General features: G+C 41.5%; 1 protein-coding gene across 1 annotated transcript in view; it reads right to left on the reverse strand.

The window, feature by feature from the left end:
* Positions 1 to 19,797, reverse strand: part of sbf2 (SET binding factor 2) — an 88,839-nt gene that overhangs the window by 40,141 nt on the left and 28,901 nt on the right. The window contains exons 4-16 of the mRNA XM_069675741.1: positions 14,826 to 14,960; positions 14,255 to 14,365; positions 12,684 to 12,789; positions 8,556 to 8,688; positions 6,845 to 6,953; positions 6,409 to 6,522; positions 4,700 to 4,777; positions 4,303 to 4,416; positions 3,340 to 3,468; positions 3,020 to 3,118; positions 2,637 to 2,841; positions 1,852 to 1,961; positions 1,020 to 1,169 (exon numbers count right to left, since the gene is read on the reverse strand). Coding sequence (XP_069531842.1) covers positions 1,020 to 1,169; positions 1,852 to 1,961; positions 2,637 to 2,841; positions 3,020 to 3,118; positions 3,340 to 3,468; positions 4,303 to 4,416; positions 4,700 to 4,777; positions 6,409 to 6,522; positions 6,845 to 6,953; positions 8,556 to 8,688; positions 12,684 to 12,789; positions 14,255 to 14,365; positions 14,826 to 14,960 — 1,593 coding nt within the window. The remainder of the gene's footprint in view (positions 1 to 1,019; positions 1,170 to 1,851; positions 1,962 to 2,636; positions 2,842 to 3,019; positions 3,119 to 3,339; positions 3,469 to 4,302; positions 4,417 to 4,699; positions 4,778 to 6,408; positions 6,523 to 6,844; positions 6,954 to 8,555; positions 8,689 to 12,683; positions 12,790 to 14,254; positions 14,366 to 14,825; positions 14,961 to 19,797) is intronic.

Raw genomic sequence — 19,797 nt, forward strand, 5'->3', positions numbered from 1 at the left:
CCCCGTGTCCACATAGCGCCTTTTTCTGAGCGCCAGTGTATTTCTTCACTTGCTCCCAATGAGGACAGAGCATATGCGGCAGCCTAGAGAAAAAGCGTCTTTTTTCAGAGCCTTTTTTGTACGTCTGCTTCGAGCTCTTCAAGTTGAAAATCTCTGAACTTTTCAGAAAGGCGCTGGTGTCATCACCACCACTTTTTTAATGTAGCCAATCAGATGGGGTGCCACTCATCACCTTGGTCACCACCAAACATGAAGGAGCAACTTGTTTCGGCCCGTTTCTGTCTACCTGGAGCTGTACCATAAGACAGACACAATCACAATAGAGATCAATAGTATCACAATAGAGACCGAAAAGCCTATTTGTGGGAGCAGATCGGCCGGACACTATATGTTGCTGGTACACGTTTTATTGCCCTACGCGTTGTAAGCTTGTTGTTAGCAGTGAAGCAAGGTAAGCTTAATGTTGTCATAGAAACAAAAGCTCAGCAAGCAAGAGCTTCATGTCAGCGCTCCCCAGCGCCCTGTCAGAGCCTTTCTACCAGAAAAGGGCTCTATGTGAACACAGGGCCTAACATAATCAAATGTATACTTGTATACAAAATCCTAAAATGTCTGTTTAATCAGCAGGTCATAAATTCAAACTCATATCATTAAACAGTAAAGAAGCAGATTGAATTTTGCAGACAAGCTGCTGTATAACACAGTTACTGGTGTATGATGCAATTTCACTGAGGGGTTGCATCATGTGTGGGGTTAGAAGAAGACTGTAGAGTGGATGTACTTTTATTCCTTTCACAGTGATTTTAGATAAAAGGTGTGAAAACCATTTAAGTTGTGTTTTTTCTTGTTGTTTTAATCAACTGCTTGTCAGACTGATTGGCATTGCAAGAGAATTAAACTGGACTTTTAAAATGTGATGCTCCTCAGTGGCTGCTTGGAGTATTACTGTACATTTTTCCATCAGCTTACAGCCGGCAGCAGAAGAGAAGGGTGTCTCCGACGAGTGTTACGTGACGTACCTGGAGGGCACAGTTCATCATGCGAATGATGTAGTCGAACTGCTGATGGTCGAGAATGGCGCGGTTCTGCTGGACGTGGAGACTCAGTTCCTCCGTGAGACACTGGCGAGCTGCTTTGCCTTTCAGTGCGCGCAGTGCAGCCGGGAGCGTCTGTTAAGAGAAAGGCACACGAAGAGAGAAAAAGCCTTTAAGTAACCTTTTGAGGGAGTAAAATGATTTATTATGTCAATTATCCGTTTATAGAAACACAATGTACCAACAGTACATTGTACTTCAAGCTACTCCTACCTGCTGTTCATACTGACTATTTGGCAACGGAGATTTACAGCCTCATAGGGGGTTCTGAGGATGCAATACGATGCATTTGTACTTACATTTGTACAGAGACGCATGCTTGGATTATATAACTCCTATATGAAGCAAGAGGGAAACATAAAGAAACTGGCATCCTTCCTATTAAAAACACATGGAGGCATATATCGAGCAGAATGTTCACTCAGAACCTCGTATACATGGGGCCGCAGTGAAGACATACTTCATCAGACATTTATGTGCAGTGCAGATGCTTGTAAAGTCAACCAGGACAAAAAGTGTGTTAAAAGAAACATTAGTGCTACGTAAAGTGAGCAACACATTAACATGGATTCATCTATTTCTGTGTGTGAGTATCTGTGGGCCAGCTGGGAGATATTAAGGTGATAAATGTGAGGACAGATCTACAGCTCCGTAACGGCATGCTGGATGTGTGTGTAACACAAAAGGCAGATTTTTCCAGTTAATTAGCCTGTAGTGAGGTTAATGAGCTCCCCTGATGAAAGACACTGTTCATCACCTTTTCAGTCTCCAGGGTCTTGTTGTCGAAGATAAAGGATATGCAGCTCCGAACCACCTCCAGCCTGCGAGCGCTGTTAAACACGGAGCCACTCTTACCCATAATGGACACTGAGAGACAGAGAAACAGAACAGGAGAGGAGTCACTGCGGATGACGGCTACAGCTGCTGCAAACATCAGAGCAATATGACATATTGCAAAGACTCTCGCTAGTTAAAGTCAGTTAGTCACTCTGTAAAAATTAAGCTTATAGATCTTATAAATGTTGCTAGCAGATTGCAGTTTGATTGAGCAAATTCACATGTTTCCTTAAAAAGCAGGACGCTAGGAAGGGACTTGCTGTGGACACTGATTGGCTACTGTAAAAGCCAATCAGTGTCCACAGCAAGTCCAATGTGCTGAAATTAAAGTGTTAATTTTACGTAAAGCAAACAGGTAAAAATGACAAGAGAGAGACTGTTTCTCTCATTAGAGAAAACTTTTTGACTAAAAGCAATGACTAAAATGTGAATACTTTTTATTGACTAAAACTGGACTCAAACTATAATGGGTAAAAATGACTAAAATGTGACCAAATGTGATTAAAGACGAAGACTAATCTAAAACAACAGCATCATTTGGGCGGTGAGGGACATAAAAATTCAGGAAAGCAATTTCCTTGAAATAAAAATAGTATCAGCCCCAGGGTGCAGGATGAGTCATTTTTTTATGTTTTCCTGGAATGAAAAAATATTTTTTTCCCCCACATTATCACAGCACTATGCATCGTTCAAAGTTGGCCCTACCGACGGGTGGTCCTGCAGGTACAACACACTTCTTCTCAGGTCGTGTAGACGGAGGTGTGCTGCTGTGTTTTGCCACACCCTCCTGCACCGTCTTCTCCACCTTTTCGTCATCCAGCAGGGGGAAGGGTACCTGGTGCACCCGCAGATGTGATCCCTCTGACGGCCGAGGCACTTTCTGGAATGCCATGTGAGGGTTTGGGTTCTCCTAGAGTACATGTATAAGAGAACCACGTGTATTCATAGAATGCACAGCTGTTTGTACTATGGATATATGGCAACACACATGCAGGGCATTCTTACTTGACGACATCTGGCTTGTAATGTAATTGTGTGAGTAATACAACAGAAAAGATGTAGCTTTAGTTAGATATATGGAGTCTTACATTTCTGTACAGCTGCTCAGAGAGTTCCCTGATGTGCTTCTGCAGCTTGGCAGGGCTGAGCTCTTCTTCCTTAAAGCTGTCAATGTCTAAGGCCACCAGCTACAGAAGAGGCAACCAGCAAACAAACAAAAAACACAACAACAACTGGAATATAAACATAGTTACAGAGGTGGATCACGTAGTAGAATTCATTCCAGATCTTCCAGAACAGTCCTGATGTGAGCTCATTAAACATATTGTCTGACCATTTGTGTATGAACTTATAGCTAGAAAGTGGGGTACTCTAATTCAGCTGTAAGTGGAGCATCATGGTACAGTACCTCATCAAAGAGATCACAGGCTCGGTAAGGCGGACCTCTCTCTGAGACAAAGCCAGCGAAGGCCATGCCATCCAAAACCTTGGTCAGAAAATCGTTCTCGATGAGGCCTCGCTGGCCCAGGAAGGCAGTCTGGATAATGTCAGAATTAGAGCGGTTTACAATCACGCACAGATGGGATCAATGTTATCTGGTTCATATGATACACAAAAACAGGCATGGTGATCACAGACATTTTTAGAGGAAGATTACAAAATCCTTCAAAGTTTCTCTGCAAGGGGTCCTGAGACCGGCATCTTTTATTGTTAAAATCACGGATAAGTTCTTCAGCATGCACAGAAAGGGAAATAAATCTAGTTAAAAAATGACTGCATGCAAATGAATGTAATTAACTTTACGCATAATTATCTGTGCTTGTGGGTAGAAGAGATGAAACAGAGTTCACTCGAGCCTTCCCTGCTCAGCGATTCCAGGCGAATAAGCAGAGCGTTTGTTTATAATGTGATCCATGTGGGGTACTTTGTGGATGATGTGCGGGATGAGGGGTTACCACGGAGACACCGCAGACACGAACAAACAAAATCCCCGGCACAAAACAAAAATGTAAACCTAATACGTTTCATATGGCTCATTGCCGGGCCTTGCCCAAGGTTACGGGATTGTGTCCGAAGCTTGCATAAACAACAGGATAGAGTCATGGAGCCTCTGCAACACATTTCAAACAACACGCACACTCAAACACACACGCACTTTATACACCCCATGACAGGTTATCTGTCAGGTCTTTGCATGTAATTCCACCCTCACTGCTTGACTCCAGCTCAGACATTCTTGGTGAAGAAACAGAACATTGTGTTTGCTAAGGAGCAACTGCTGAAGAGGTTTAACCTCAGGTCACATATCGGAAAATAAAGTTTGCAAAATTTTAATTTCGTCACTGTGAATTCCATTATGTCGTTATCTTACCTTGTGAAAGTGGATAACTGGTTCAGAATGGATGCGAATGAGCTGCAGGCAAGACCTGTAGCCCTGGAAGAGTTGTGCAAACAGCCTGAGAAAGACGGCCCTCACCTCCTTGTCCTGCAACGCACACAACACACGTACCCCAACATGACTCATCAAACAGCTATGCCACAAAGCAGTCTGATAAGTTAAGAATGAGTCATTTAAGTTATTTGGTTGTATTGGATTAGCATCAGTAAGTTCCTTCACACTGCTGCTTACATTTAAGAGATAAGAGACTTTTTCTGATGAAGTCAATTATTTCCTCCTCATGTGGGCGAAGGAGGACATTACTCCCCACACAGAGACACCCTAAGGAGCAGGAATGAATGGAGGGCATGTGATAGTGAGGATGACTTACCAACAACTTGAGGTTGGAGGGCGCGGTGCGAGGCGGAGGGAAGGCGTTGTCCGCTATCTCCAGATCAGGGTGCAAAACCTACAAAGAACACATTAATCTTCAGGCGATTTGTTTCTGTTCCAGCAGGAGATGCACTTATCTGGACTAACTTTCCAGATAAGTGCAACACCAACATAAGTGCACGATGAGATTCCAGAGAATACAGCATACCATGGAAAGGAGTCATGATTTAATCAAAGTAAGAACCTCAGTTTTATCAACAGTCAATTGTCGTGTTTCCATTCAGTTGTCGTGAAATTTTAAGCAGACTTGTTGCAAAATGTTGCAAAAAAAGAAATGCAAACCAAGGCCCATGCTTTGTTTTGGCAGAGGCAGTAAAGGCTACACTACACGCTTGGCTATAATCTGCCAGTAAACAGTGTAAAAGAAATAGAGGTCGTGAACTAGAAACCAAACGATGTGCCGTGGCCTTCTCACACATCTACAGGAGGAAAATAGAGAGAGCTCTTCATCAATGTGTTTCTATTGAGAAACTTCTATTTGTTATTTCGTGTAAGCAAGCACTAGCCAAGTTTCATGGTGTTTGGAGGCAAAGATTTACCCGTCTGGAGATTAGGGATAGACCGATTATCTGCCAGGCCGATTATCGACGCAGATTTGACGCACATCGGCATCGGCCTTTTTTTTAATCCGACGGTCGATAAGAGATCAATTTAAAACTGGGTTATTTTGGCTCTGATGCAGCCGCGCCTCTATGTCTGCAGTCACTACTCTGTCTCCAGCATTGTCCCACCCACAGCACTGATTGGTTACACGCAGAGCCATGGCACGGGTAACAGCCGATCAGCAGTGAAAGCTGTGCATGCAGAGTGCTCACACACACGGCGGAGAGGAGAAAAAGTTCATTTCTTTGCAAATTTTATTGAACTTTGTTTTATTTACTTTATAAAACTTCAGGAAGTTATTTATTTATTTGAATTTTCAGTTAACTTTATAAGAGATGCTGCTGACCCTGGGAACTCCCTGCGCTTTTTGTTTGTTTGTTTGTTTGTTTAATAAACATATGCTTAAAGGCATTTAAACAAAGTTAAGTGTTGGAGTTCGTATTATTCAAAATTTTGACGCCAATATTTTCACTTTTACTGCAAATGAATATCGGCTCCAAATATCGGTTACCGGCCTCCTTGACTACTAATAATCGGTATCGGTATTGGCCCTGAAAAAACCATATCGGTCTATCTCTACTGGAGATATCTAGGAGGATGCCTAACAGCAGAGGAAGCTGATCAGTCTTGTGATCACTTATGAGTTAGAAGTCGCTACGTCAGAACTTGTGCAATAAGCACATCTACTGTTTTCTGAAACAGTAACAAACCACACAATGTCCAAACTGTTTTGAAAGTTTTGTTGAATTTTGCTATTTCCAAAAAGCTTTTTGTTTTGTTGTTTTACAAAACTTCAAACTGTACATGTGAGTTTGAGCATAACAATGTAAGGGTGCTTTTGTAAGCACCTTTTGGGTGTGAAAGATGAACCAACTGACGTCTGCCAAAGATAAACAAGGACATGCTGTTATTTCGTCTAGTAGCTGTTCAAAGATTAATGACTTCATGATTTAATACATTTTTTTTCTTGTGCACTTCTATTGTCATCATATTGCCATTATTCAAACAATATGTATAGTTACAGCTGAATGTGTGTGCGCTTACCAGAGACAGGGCAGTCTGTGTTTGGTGTGACACAGGTTCAGGGAGCACGGACAAGTGGATGCACTCAGGGATCTTTATTGTTCCTCCATCCAGGTCAGCAATGATAACATCCAACTGGTGAAAACATATAAAACAAAGACAGGTCAGGTGGTTTGATTGCAGCAGGAGGGAGTACTGTCTGGAACAACGCTCACGCCTGACGAGGCTCAGCCGAAACCAGCTAAATAAACATCTTGCTGAAGGGCGGATAACTAAATCTTCATGTGTAAAAACCCACAATGCATCATCACTTTCAGGGTATCAAAATAAACTCTGAAAGACTCCAATATTTGTTAATGATTTACAGGTGTTTGTATGCAATCAACAACTTATGATCTTCATTTTCTGCATGAAATTAAGAGAGATCTGTGGATGCCTGTGACACATCTGCACTCACCAGATCCTGGATTTCACTCTGAAACATGGAGTGCACTCCGATGATGAAGGGAGTGGGTGAGCTCAACACCTCCAGCAGCCGTGAAGGCAGAATCGGGATGTATGGGTAACTGAACACAAGAGAGGACGTTCACAGTGAATACATTTAATGTAACATAATACTAAAAGGACAGATAAGGAAGTGCACTGGGTGCGCAACCATGAGCCTAAATTAGACTTTGCGGCAGGGTTGTGGATGTGTTGACTTTACGCGATTATGAAACTGAAACTAGTCAACTCGCATCGAGTGATAAGACAGCAGACAAAAATAGAAACTGCACGTGGCACTCCCAAGATATTCGTACATTTCACAATCAGCTCGATTACAAGTGTTGGAAATTACTATAATTGTCATCATCTACCAGAAACGAGGGCTGAACATCAGGAGAAGTCAGAATTACTTCATTAATAATTTACAACACAGGAAGACTGTACATGACGACATGTCGACAAAGGCAATCAAGCATGATGCAATACCTGCCGAAAAAAGGGAGCAGGATTCATACTTTCACATTTTTTATACAGACTTTGAAAAGAAGAACAAAATAATTGAATCATCTGGCCAGCTCGTCCTGTAACACTAAAGTACACACAGGAAAATGTCACCTGTCACTACTGACAGTCCTGTTCTTAGCAGTAAATATTAGACTGGCAAAGCAATGTTGTTTATTATAGTATGCATATTAAGGTGAGACAGGCAGATGAACTGTAACGTTTATTTTATTACTTGATAATTGAGATTATTTAATGTTTTATTCTTGATCTGCTTTGATACTAAAGCATCTTTGGTTCAGACAGTGGAGTGGGTTGTTGGGTTTATTGTTCAATGCCCAGCTCCGGGCCACATATCCCAGTGTGTCTTGGTGAGATACTCAAGATAAGAGGCCATAATTGACCTGGTATATGGATTAATCAGAAATGATAGATGTATCACAAATGTATCTAGAGTCAAAAGCTAACTCAAATTGTTCCTATTATTTACCAGGCTTATGGATCATTGTATGTATGTTGTATATATGTTGTGTGTACGCACATTGATTCAGCTTCTGTGTTATAATATTATTAACATTTTCTTATATTTATGTTAAAAAAAACAATGAGTTTACTTGTAATGCCATGGTAGTGTTCGAGCAGTTGAATGTGAGACATTGCTTTTATGAGCTTGGTAACAAATTTACAATTCAAATCATCTGCTGGTAACAGTCATTTAATCTTTCTTTCCTTTCTGTCTGTTTACTTCCACACAAAACTACACTCACCAACCCCCCATTTGTTATAGTCAAGTTGTAGTTTGCAGTGCTTTTGAAAACTTAACCAGGGAGAAAAAATAATTTCTTACACATTCCCCCCTTACATTAGGTATAAAAGAGGGTTAAAAAATCCCCACATTTTCTATAAAAAGCAAAAGAATGTAATAAGTTAACAAAAGAAAGACACTTTCAGAAGAGTATTCTGAAAAGACAGTAAGAAGAAAACTTTAGTTAGTAGATAAACGAGGTTAAACCAGGTTACATCTTGTGATTTCAAAGGGTATCCTTATCCAGTACATATGCCAAGAGCTAAAAACCAAGATGAACAAAGTTAATCATCAGTTGAATCACAAGCCAAGGTGTTAGTGGAAAGTCACATGAGAACCTGCCCCCAAGCGGGGGTCAGACATGTTCTCTACTCACCTGTATTTAAGGGGAAACATGAGGGCTTCCAGGGCGCGACACGCCTCTCCGAGCCTCTGGTAACTGGTGGAGTGGAACAAAACCTTATGTTCTGTCAGAACCGCACAAAACAGGCTTAGAACATTTTGGATTCCTGGAATGAGAAAAACAACAGAGATCGATAATGAATGAGGTATTTGTTGGAATGTGACCGCCACATTATTCCAGATCGTTCATCAAACGTTCGGGGCTATTTGTGGACGAAGATTAGAGCGCACAACATTCGTTTGCGTGTTCTGTTTCTGATCGATAACAGCTTCAAGATTGATCACGGCAACTCAAAACATACAATAACTGTAGGATTGTTCTTGTGATTTTGGCAGTGCTTCACAGACATACCATACCAATGTTTCGTTTGCTACTTATTGATGGAAAGCCGTGTCTATTGTTGTACTAATCTCAATCTAAAAAGGTGTCTGCCAGCGCCGAGGAAACTGGTGCTAATTTAACAATCTGGGTGGGTTTATTCAAACCTGGTTTTACTTGTGAAACGTGCAACATTCAAGGTCAAGGCCTATAACGTACCAAAAATACTGACATGTGTCGGTTCTTTCATGAGGAAAAAGCCTGAAACAACGGGGATAACTGTCACTCCATTTAAGACAAGAGCATCACTTAGTCTGCACAGGATACCATTAATTCAATAATTTGTGAACATATGACTCTATAGCTTGTTTTTGTCTTTTGTAGGTGAGCAATTCAGCGCCTTTCTGTTTACATAAACAGGAAGTAAACGCAAGTAGGGAGGACTAATCCACATGAAAGATCTTAATAGTTGAAGGAACAGTTCATGTGTTTAGATAAATTGTTGCGACATTCAGATTTCTTCTTTTACCAGCTTTAGTGTATTTCTCCATCACAGAGTTAGTTGGTGTAGCTATGTAAAGTGTAGGTTTAATCTGAAATAATAAGAGTGTACGAGTCAAAACTGCAGTGAGAACAATCGGAATCACTGCCTTATAATCTGCAAGCAGTGCGCTGCGCTGCTGCTTACAGCATTGCTTCAGCCTGCCGGATAATTATGAAACAAATGAAAACATAAATTTCCACTCGACTAAATGGGACAGTTTGTTAAACACTGAAGACATTTCTTCAGGAAAACTCATCCCTCAAAAACAAAGGAAATTACACAGTCGTTGAGTATAAATAATTTTTCAAATACCAATGTGACAATCAGGAAGACTTCTAAGTTTACAGTTCCTGTTATTGTTTCCCATCAAGCAACTGACAGACGCATTCATCACACGTTGGAGTGATAAAGAGAGAGGAACACTGGCAGACGTAGCCGCGCCACTGGGGGCGCTGGGTCTGGATGTTTGTCTGTCTGAGAGGAACACTTCAGTGATAAACAGGAAACGATTGGAGAGTAAACAGGCTCGTCAAGTTTTTTAGCCCCAGTGGATCCAAATGTGTTAAATTCTTATTGTTGGTAGCACCTCTTTTTATCTCACATATCAGACTACCCTTCTGAGGAACAGGTCTCATTACATCACCTCCGATCTAGACTTATCTCCTGAAAACAACGACACATTTCCGAGCTCTAAATAAAAAATGACAACAACATCTACAGACAACATAGGACACAAAGGCGACAAACAACAAACAGTGGTGCTCTTGGTGGCTGGTTTTATCTTGCCCGGGGGATGTACTTCCTGCGAGTGACTGTTAAACACACATTCCTCTCTGGTGACTTGGGTGACCCGTACACACAGATAGATGTGCCGACATGCCTGACTGTACAGCTACAAGCCAACCCTCACATAGACACGAGGATGATCTAATGAGTGAAAATGATGCACTTGTTCTTGAAGGAAAAAGAAAACCCCCAGTAATTTGTACCTAGTATGCCATGAGGTTTGCCACGAGGCTTCAATTTGTAAGCCCTCATGCCAGTAAACTAAGGTAGACTCTTCAGACCTCCATCCAAAGCAACTTCCCCCAACTAGCCTTGTGAAAAAGTCCAAGCATGCCCAATGAGGACAAGGAAAGAGTGCACACAGGTAGGCAGACAAGTAGGTAAGCCATCCAATCATTTCATGCAGGCAAAATGTAAACATGTAAAGAGAGTTTAAACAAAAACGCTCTTGAAAAAAATTGAGATTCCTGCAAACATTGGTGCTGCAACACACTCAAAAAAAAAAAAAAAAAAAAAATTTAAATTCAACAAAATTAAATATCATAGTAGTTGAAATTAAAGGGCCAGTTCGCCGATTTTCAGCCTCAGTCCTATCATGCTATTATGGGGAGCCAATGCCGTCATGGTAGAAAAAAAAGACTGGAAATAAAGGGAAACAGCCTGGCTAAGGAAAAGTTCAGGATCACGCAGGGGCTGAAGCCTATCCCGGCTGTCACTGGGTGAGAGGCGGGATACACGCTGGACTGATCGGCAGGCAATCACAGGGGTGACGCATAGAGACAGACAACCAATCATGCTCACACCTATGGGCAATTTATAGTCACCAATTGACCTGACGAGGGAGGACATGCAAACTCCACACACAGAGGCCCACTTCGTCCGTACCGGGATTTGAACCAGGAACACACTAGCAGTGAGGCGACAGCGCTAACCACTGCACCACCGTACATTGCCAGCCGATCTAAAGCTTGTTAATTTTAAAGTTTTGTCTTGTTGGGTTAATCTGTACACAAGTGTACAAAATGATAAGCTGTGGATTTATGTCTGGCTCTTTCCCCCTGCTTCCAGTTGTTATGCTAAGCTAAGTAAACCATCTTCTGGCTGCAGCCTCACATTTTGCACACAGACATAAGAATAAAATGTCCTTGTTGAACTCTTGCCGAATCCAATCTGTCCACTTTATGCTTTTTTATGACTTTTCAATAATGTCGTTTATTGAGCAGCTTTCAAAGACTTTGTCTTCAAAGACTAATACTTCGAGGAAAAACAGCACCGCACACACACATGTAAGCACAAGCGTACTGCAATGATTAATGTAAAGAGGCTTATGAAGACTGACTTTATTATTGTGTCAAGATTGTTTTGTTTGTGTATCCATATTGGCTGCAAATGCTTTGTCTTGCACATGACCCTGATCACATGTGTATCGTGCAAGTACCCCCCCTAATGTGCGTGATCACCACTGTGTCCAAACAAACAGAGGACGGTGTTAAAGCACTCGGGAAATAAAATCTGCTCTTGTTTTGAGGCGCATTCTTCAAATCAAATGAGGCCAAACGACGGCCAACTTTCCATTACAAATCAAATATCAGGTGAATAATATTTAATTTCACTCTCAGCGCTCACAGATGTACGCCTAGAGCTGCAAGAAGAAAACTGATCCTAATCCTTACAGAAAGACTTAGAAGTCTAAAATAGTCATGCAGAAAAGCTCAGTCCGTGATTTCTTGCAAGATGCTACTGTCAAAGGCTGAGCAAAGTGACTCTCCACATGCAGATAAACGAGTCAATGTATGAGTCACAGTGCAACACGGGTGTTGTCTTTATTAAAGCACGTATTGCCCATGCAAATCGTTTACAGTCTGAACGTACTGAGCAAACACGTGAAATCAGCAAACTGCATCAAATCTTCATCATGTGCCCGTTCAAGCCCAGTAACTTTACAAAAACACCGATGGGACAAAGCGAAAACCTCTAATCCCGCTTCACACACATAGACTGTAGAAATAATCCAAAACCTTAATGGACCATTGCAAAAGTCTACTGACTGAAAAAGTCCCAACAGAGCTGTAGCTAACCACCATGTGATAAGCAAAGTAGAACAGAGCCTTTTAAAATGTGTGACTGAATGAATGAAAAATATGTTACACACATTAAGCTGATTTACTTAAGCTCAAAATTATGAACACCACCAGGATAACGACTAAAACTAATGTTCTTTGAGGGTTTACTGCCAGATTATAACAACTCACAAAATGTCCTAAAACCTCAATGGGATATTTTGTCAGCGTGACAACCTGCAGGAAACTATTGTTGATTCAAGAGGGTAACAAAAAACATGACACAACCGCCTGAAGGGGCAAGGACCAGTACTACAGTCACTGACAAGTCACTGTCTGACTCATTAAGTCTCTTCCTGTCTTATGATTACTAGTTAGTACTTGAGGACCCACCCAGCTGCTGGAAGAGTAGTGCAACACTTTTGCACGTGACAGGCAGCGTGTCGTTCAGAGGCGTCTGGATGAGCTGCCGGTCTCCTGCTCCCAGGCTGAACAGCTTCTGTGAAGACAAAGCAGTGAAAGGTCATAAAACAGTAGTAGAACAATTCTACAGCCACCAGGTCTAAGATTTATAGCCTAGAGTAGCTGGGTGTATCAAATAAAGAAGACAAGTGCCGCTCAGTGCAGTGCGGCTGCAGGGCTGAATTATCCATTTGAATGAGCTCGTTATAGAGCAAAGAACACCTGAATTATAGGGGTTGGGGTAGACAGTAGCTCAGTCTGGAGGGACTTGGTTTGGGAAACGGAGGGTAGCCGGTTCAAGTCCCGTTACGGATCAAGTATGGAATTGGGGCTGGTAGCTGGAGAGGAGCCAGTTCCTTTCTTGGGCTCCGTCAAGGTGCCTTTGAGCAAGGCACCAAATCCCTGACTGCATGTCGATGTGCAGCCCCCTCACTCTGACATCTATCCATTAATGCATGTCCATAGAGTCCTGTTTGTGCATGTGTGTATTTCGGGTCGATGTTTGTAATAATAGAGTGAAAAGATTGAATTTCTGTATAACAGATAAAGTGCTGCAGCAATATTAGAGACAAAACAAATCTAATGAATGTATCTGCAGATAATTATGTGCATTTACTGATTGATGTAGTCAACTGATGATGCAACAGCTGTCTATAGATTTGAGGCAGTAGAAAGTGATATAGGGATGAGAATGACCTTTAAGTTCTTCAGTCAAGTAAAAAATCAAAAGGTGTTGCAGGGTCTCCATTCGTACGATTCTTGACATACCTGTGTGTTAAACTAGGTGCTGCTTTGACAAATGTGTCTGTTCCACTGCACTGCTGAGGTTGTGCCTAAAGGCAGGCTGGAGGACTTGGGATTTTAAGTGGCGTCTCGCTGGGGAACCAGCCGAATTCTTTTCTTTCCTCTTACAGCACGTTAGCCAGCGTTTAAAACGAAAGCTGAGTTTTGACTCAGCGATGAGGACAGTGGTAATCGGACAGTAATTTTCCAATATGATTGAGACACATTTTCCCTCCATGAGTAATCTATTGCCATTACTGCCTCTAACTGCAGCGAACATAAGGCTTTCTTTAAAGTATTAGAGGAACTTAATGCACTGACATTTTAAAAGCATTTCCCTGAACTGTTATAAACTGTTCAAGAGCCCTGCTGTCTTCTGCCCTATTCTGAGGCTGAGGTATTTTGCTCCGAGTAACATTATGGAAAAAAAAATGACGAATATGTATTAGAAAATTACTGCCTGTGGCTGAACAACAATCTCTGGCACCATCTGAGCACGACATTCCTGATTGGCTGCACAGTTCACATAAATCATTTTTGTAGCCGCACCATTGAGCCTCAGCCATCATCCCCACAAACAATCACTGCCTCGTGGTGCTCACAAGCTCCGACATTAACCTTTTCCAGCCCCCCTGTCTGGTCTGGATATGTGGGGAACAGATCAGATACTTTGCAGTCTGTGGTACTCGTGTTTTGCTTTCGCCTTAGTAAGGACTCACCTGGGATCCACCAGCAACGGGAACCTGGAATGTAAAGAGGTTGGCCACCAGACCCTCTAAAGGGAAATTCAGGCTGTCGATGTACACAGTGTAGATCAGACCCAAGCAGCCCTGGAAGGACAAAATGTGAAATACAAGTAAGACAATAAACGTGCATATACAGAGTATAGTATTTTTTTTAACAGCCGGGCTTTTAAAGAAAAATGATGTGCGTCTTCTGATCAGTCTGTGAGTCTCGCTAAGATTTGATGGCACACTTTATTCTAGCAGCACACACGTACAGTAAAGTTCCGAAAAACAGGGCTTATGGCAATCCTGCAAAACCTGTGATCAAACTCATCTGGAACGAAAAGATTAGAGGTGCTTATGCTTCATATCTCATTTACTTTACTGGAGTGCGTGCAGGCTTGCACTTAGGCAAACTGGGGCCTATTCTGCGGACAGTACAGAGCAGATTAATGTCATCTCAGAGCTGCGAGATGAAAGCACTGATTTGACAAAAATTCGGAGTATTCCTTCTGTACAAGACAGAAAAATATTTTTTAATCAAGATCATATGTTGTCTTATTACCCGGAATATTTCAGGATAATCCAGCCTGGACACGAGAATGAGACTTTTTGGTGCAAACACTTGAGCTGGTTGGATCAGGCCGTCCTCCTCTGCCTCCTCGTCTTCATCTCCATCAGCCTCAATATTCTTTGATCCCTGAAACATTAAAAAAAGAAGCTAGAGTTCAACAAAGTGCCACAGACTACAGACGTAGAACTGTGAAGTAGAGAATGAGAACAAAGCTGAGGTCCTTGTTTAACTTGTGAATACGTCCTGTGCATCTCGACTGATGCGCCCCAAAAATAAAACAGTGCTTATTGATGAACATCAGCACACCAGTTAATCACTTACACTTGAGGGATGCTTTATAAAACACGCTGAGGTAGTAAAAAGTTGTTTTCCTACTTCAAAACAAAAATAGCCCATATGAAACTCTTGCAACAGACAAAGTTTCAGCCTCACAAAAACATCTTAAAAATCCTCCTTTGTTTTGACTATTAATTATCTCCTTTCCCAATCTGTCCCCATGCAACATCGCTGCTCATCCCACTGGAGCCATTTCATAAACACAGCAGATTTTTTTTAGATTTCGATGAGCTTAATAAAAGTTCTTATTTACAGAGAGACTAAATCATATGAGCGGGATTCCTTAGAGGAGAGCTTAAATAAGTTTAGGAGATTAACGTCGCTGCGCTCACGGAATCAGATAATGTACTCAGAGACACAAAGATGATAAAAACTGCATAATGTCCAGGGATGATTGTGTTAACAAGATTTAACATTTATGCTGCTTTCACATGGAATAAGGCAGACGGCAGACGGCAACCGGATAACATTTAAGTGGATGAGAGCGAGACGTTAAAATGTGGTGCGGCCGACTGAGATTGCCGGCAAGGTTAACGGTAGATGCATCGCCGTCCAAAGTAAAAGAAATAACTTTCTACCGTCCTCCGCAACCGAATTTACAACTGGTTGTTACATACCTCCCTCACACAACAAGAAAACATGGCTGATCTGGACAACGAGAAGCTTAGAATTGTGGTACAACAACCAATCATTTTATTTTTGCAATAGAATATCAAGAGAAAGCTGCTTTTATAGCTACGAATTTTAGAATAATTACATGAAATGATGGCACTAAATAAACTTATTCATTATATAGCTTATTCAACATCACCATAGCAACATCTCTTCATGTGTGTTTGCTTGCTTTTCCCGTGCCGTCTAAAAGGTGTTGTCCGTCTGCCTGAATCCATGTGAACACAGCATTACAGTTATCCACACTTTGCCATTCTAGCAATCCCCTTTGAATTAAATTAGTATTGCATACATGCTGTAATTTCATACACACGTGCTGAAAAAACGAGACAAAAGAACCATAAAAGAAAAAAAAAAATTGAATTTTTGTGATGTATTAATACTTTAAAAATTGTTATTATGGGAAATTCCATCAGTAGAATGAAATGAAAATTGACAGCATTAAAGGATAAACTACCCTGCTGAAGAGAACTACTTACAGATATGTAAAGACAAAGGTGATGATAATAAGAGCACAAATCTAATGACGTACACTAAGTCATATTTGCTTTGATCTTACACGTTATCAACCTCTTCCCAAAATCACGAAAGGCTTGTCTTACAAGCAGCGGCCTCAATCTGGTTCTACTTGTCTGTATCGTGGATCCACGAGCCCTATCAGCAGCACACTGATACACTCACCGCTTAGCGCTCATTCCTGACTAAAGCCTTTATCACAATCTGGTATATTTCTCCAGGCAGTGAAAACATGCCATAAGTGCTTCGGTATCTCCGGACCAGGGAGTATGGGATCAAAATAACCCATCAGAAAGAGGTCACATTTCACCGTTATTCTTAGGATTCAGTTCAATTATTAGAGAAAATACATTCCTCCGCCGCCTGTCTGGACTCTGCCTGGAATCCGACCGAGCTGATAAGGACGTCAGTTTAGAGGAAGACTGTAAAAACACCCTCACGTTTCAAAAGGATCTTCAGAGGAATCCAGGAATGTGTGTTAATTTCACATGATAATATGCTGTCTGGAGACGGCCAAATATAGCCTCATCTAAAAATTAACAAAAAGGGAAGGAGGTGTTTTGAATGGGGATACAGTATGTTACGCACACAAAGCATCCACGTGTCTTCCTGGCTTACACAAACATCTCAATTACCGTATGCTATTTTAGGCACGAGAATCAGATGAAGGGCTTAAATAAAAGTTTGTTTAATTTTTCAGGAATGGGAAACTCACAAGACAGTAAAGGTCAGGTATGTCTGTAATGCACTGCGAACATATATGACCACCAATGAAGAAGGCACCTTCTTTAATCGATTCTCTTTCTACTTAAAGGCAGCAGGACAGTGAATCAAGCAACTGAAACTTATAAGGAGCAACGTTAAACTTCTGACTCTCTGAGATCTGTGCAGGAATCATTTGAGTGTGTTTTTGTCACTGGCTGTGTCAGTGGCAGACGGAGCCTGTCCAAAAACAGAAAAGCTGCACGTCAGGTCTGCTATTTCTCAATAACAAACTGTTGTTATGAAGAACAGACTGTTGCTTGGGATTGGCTCTAATCACACAATCCGGAGGACTAACTGTGATCATATCAATCCGCCGAAAGAAGTCTGGTGAATTTGACGTTGGCTTGTTTACAGAGGGAAAAAAGAAAAGAGACAAAACTGCAGAGAAGGCAACAAAGGTTAAAAGACGTAAAAACTGAAGGCTACGACAGAGAGATCTGCCAAACTGAAGACGGCACATGAAGTGAACATTAAAAGGAACACAGTACGGGACACGGCCGTTTTTAAAGAAAATGTAAACAGACTTTTGACAGTGATGAGACAGAAAACCTCCATCAGGTGCTGTCCTGATTCCTGCGGTCCTGTTTACTGTGTCTCACTTCCTCATCAGTGGAAATGTTTCCATTTAATGTGAGTAACATCAGCTAGCTTAGCTCATTTTAAGAAGGCTAGAGTTAACCATTGCTACGGCCGCTGCTCTCACTGTGAGCGTAACAGACTAAATAAAAAATCGTTTTTTTTAAAGAATAAAATCATTTCCAAATATTTTATGTCAAATAATTGATTTCATAAGTAGGTAGCTGTGTTATAAGCAAGATAATGTAGAGTGAGACCGATTTTATTGCGGAGGAACCCCTTCAGGGTGAGACAAGACCCCGGCTCACCCTGTTGGGTTCCATTCCGCGATAACAACCCGATCCTGATTATCACTTACTTATCCAACATAAGAACGTCGAACAGGGACCTTTTTATGTGTCTTTTGTTCTTTCAGATGGAGGCATCTGGGATGTGATGATCCACCCCGTCCCTCCTGAGTCCATTAGCTGAATGAATATCCAACTCTTCCTTTAATAAGTACGGTGATACAAACAAGGTGTCCCTTGTACACCTCCTTTCAATCATGCCTGATAAATATCTGGTGCAAACTGATTCAACAAGTGAACTCTACTTCAGTTGTTTAGTCCTGCAGAGCAATTACAAACATTTAATGTAGAGTAAAGGGGAAAAACAAAGTTAGTCAATTCCCAGATGAAAGTAAACAAAGAAACACTTAAAGACAAAACCACAAAATCAAATCTGTTGTTGATGACAACCCAACGTCCTCCCGCTGAGCGAGTGTGCGAGAACAAAAATAGACCAAGAGGACTGAGGTTTATGCTGAACTAGGATGATCCACTTATCTGTTGTCTCAAACGTGGTGTTTACAGCTGAAGGACTTCACCAAACACTTACCAGCACTGTGAAGTACGGCTCATCCAAAGAGAGCTTTTAACATTTAACAACTGGGCTATTTTTGATGATTTTCTCCCTTTTATGTGACAATGTGCCCTGAAACCTTCCTCCTCTGAAGCTTGTGAACGAACATGGAAACATGTGTCCAGTTGTGCAAACGGAGGAATGTTTGTGTGATTACTGACTCCCACAACAAGCTGAAAATGCTAAAGTAATGAGTAAAGGATGCCCTACTACAGTGTTGATGCAACATTGAAGTGACTCTCGGTGATCCGGCACATATTTCTCGGAAAACGTCTGAATCTTGAATTTCGCTTGAATTTGTTTTGCTGATGTTACTGGAATGAGACTGATAGCTGTCGTCCACATGTGGGGGGAATGTGAAGCCGCGGGGGGTAGAGCGACAGGAGTCATTTAAGGCCTCAAACTAAGTCAGACACAGTGAAACAATTAGTTTGGTATTTTGGCAGGGATGACATTAACAAGGTCATTCATACGAATATAAATGATCCCATTCAAATAAATCTGTTCTAATCAATAATTTATAGAGACAACAAAGGGGAATGCTGTGACCGCTAATCTGCAATTGAACACAGTTTTGTATGCATGAGTAAATCAAATGAATAGTGCTGGAGGGAAGCACAGGTCCATCCTCTGCTTTTTAACAGCATCTCTCAGCCAACTCGCAATTTACGAGGCCCGATGCGAGCAGGCTTTTGTTTTCTACTCCTGCTTCATATCCTGGGAGACATCAAGCGTGCGACAGACTCTCCTAAAATAAATAAATGTGCCAAAGACTGTAAAAAAAAAAAAACTAAACTCATTTGTAAAACAGAAAGTGAGAGCTAGCGCATTGCCCAACCGAGATACCACGATGGATTGTAAGAGTCATGTGAGACACGTGAAGATAAACGTGACCTCGTGCTCATCATAGGAGTCAACGAAACTCAAGGTTATCATGTGATGATGTTATAAGGAGCCTGATATGGAGGACGAGACGGCTGGTGCTGAAAGTGGAATGATCTAGTTAAGAGAGAGTTTAGCATGGTGGCTAATATTGTTCCTGTGTTTAGTTTACATGTTTTTAGAATGCTCTTGTGGGTTGTCATGGTTACTCTAACAGTCATGAAACTGCAGTACAGATTGTGACTATGGTTGTCTCGATAGCCCGTTGCTGCCCTAACCTTTACCTCATGAATTCTGGGAAATGCTACAGCGTACC

The sequence above is a fragment of the Semicossyphus pulcher genome, unplaced genomic scaffold (genome assembly GCF_022749685.1).
Source record: "Semicossyphus pulcher isolate SPU_LCO1_2020_fin unplaced genomic scaffold, fSemPul1.0.p SCAF_1, whole genome shotgun sequence".
Lineage (NCBI taxonomy): Eukaryota > Metazoa > Chordata > Actinopteri > Labriformes > Labridae > Semicossyphus > Semicossyphus pulcher.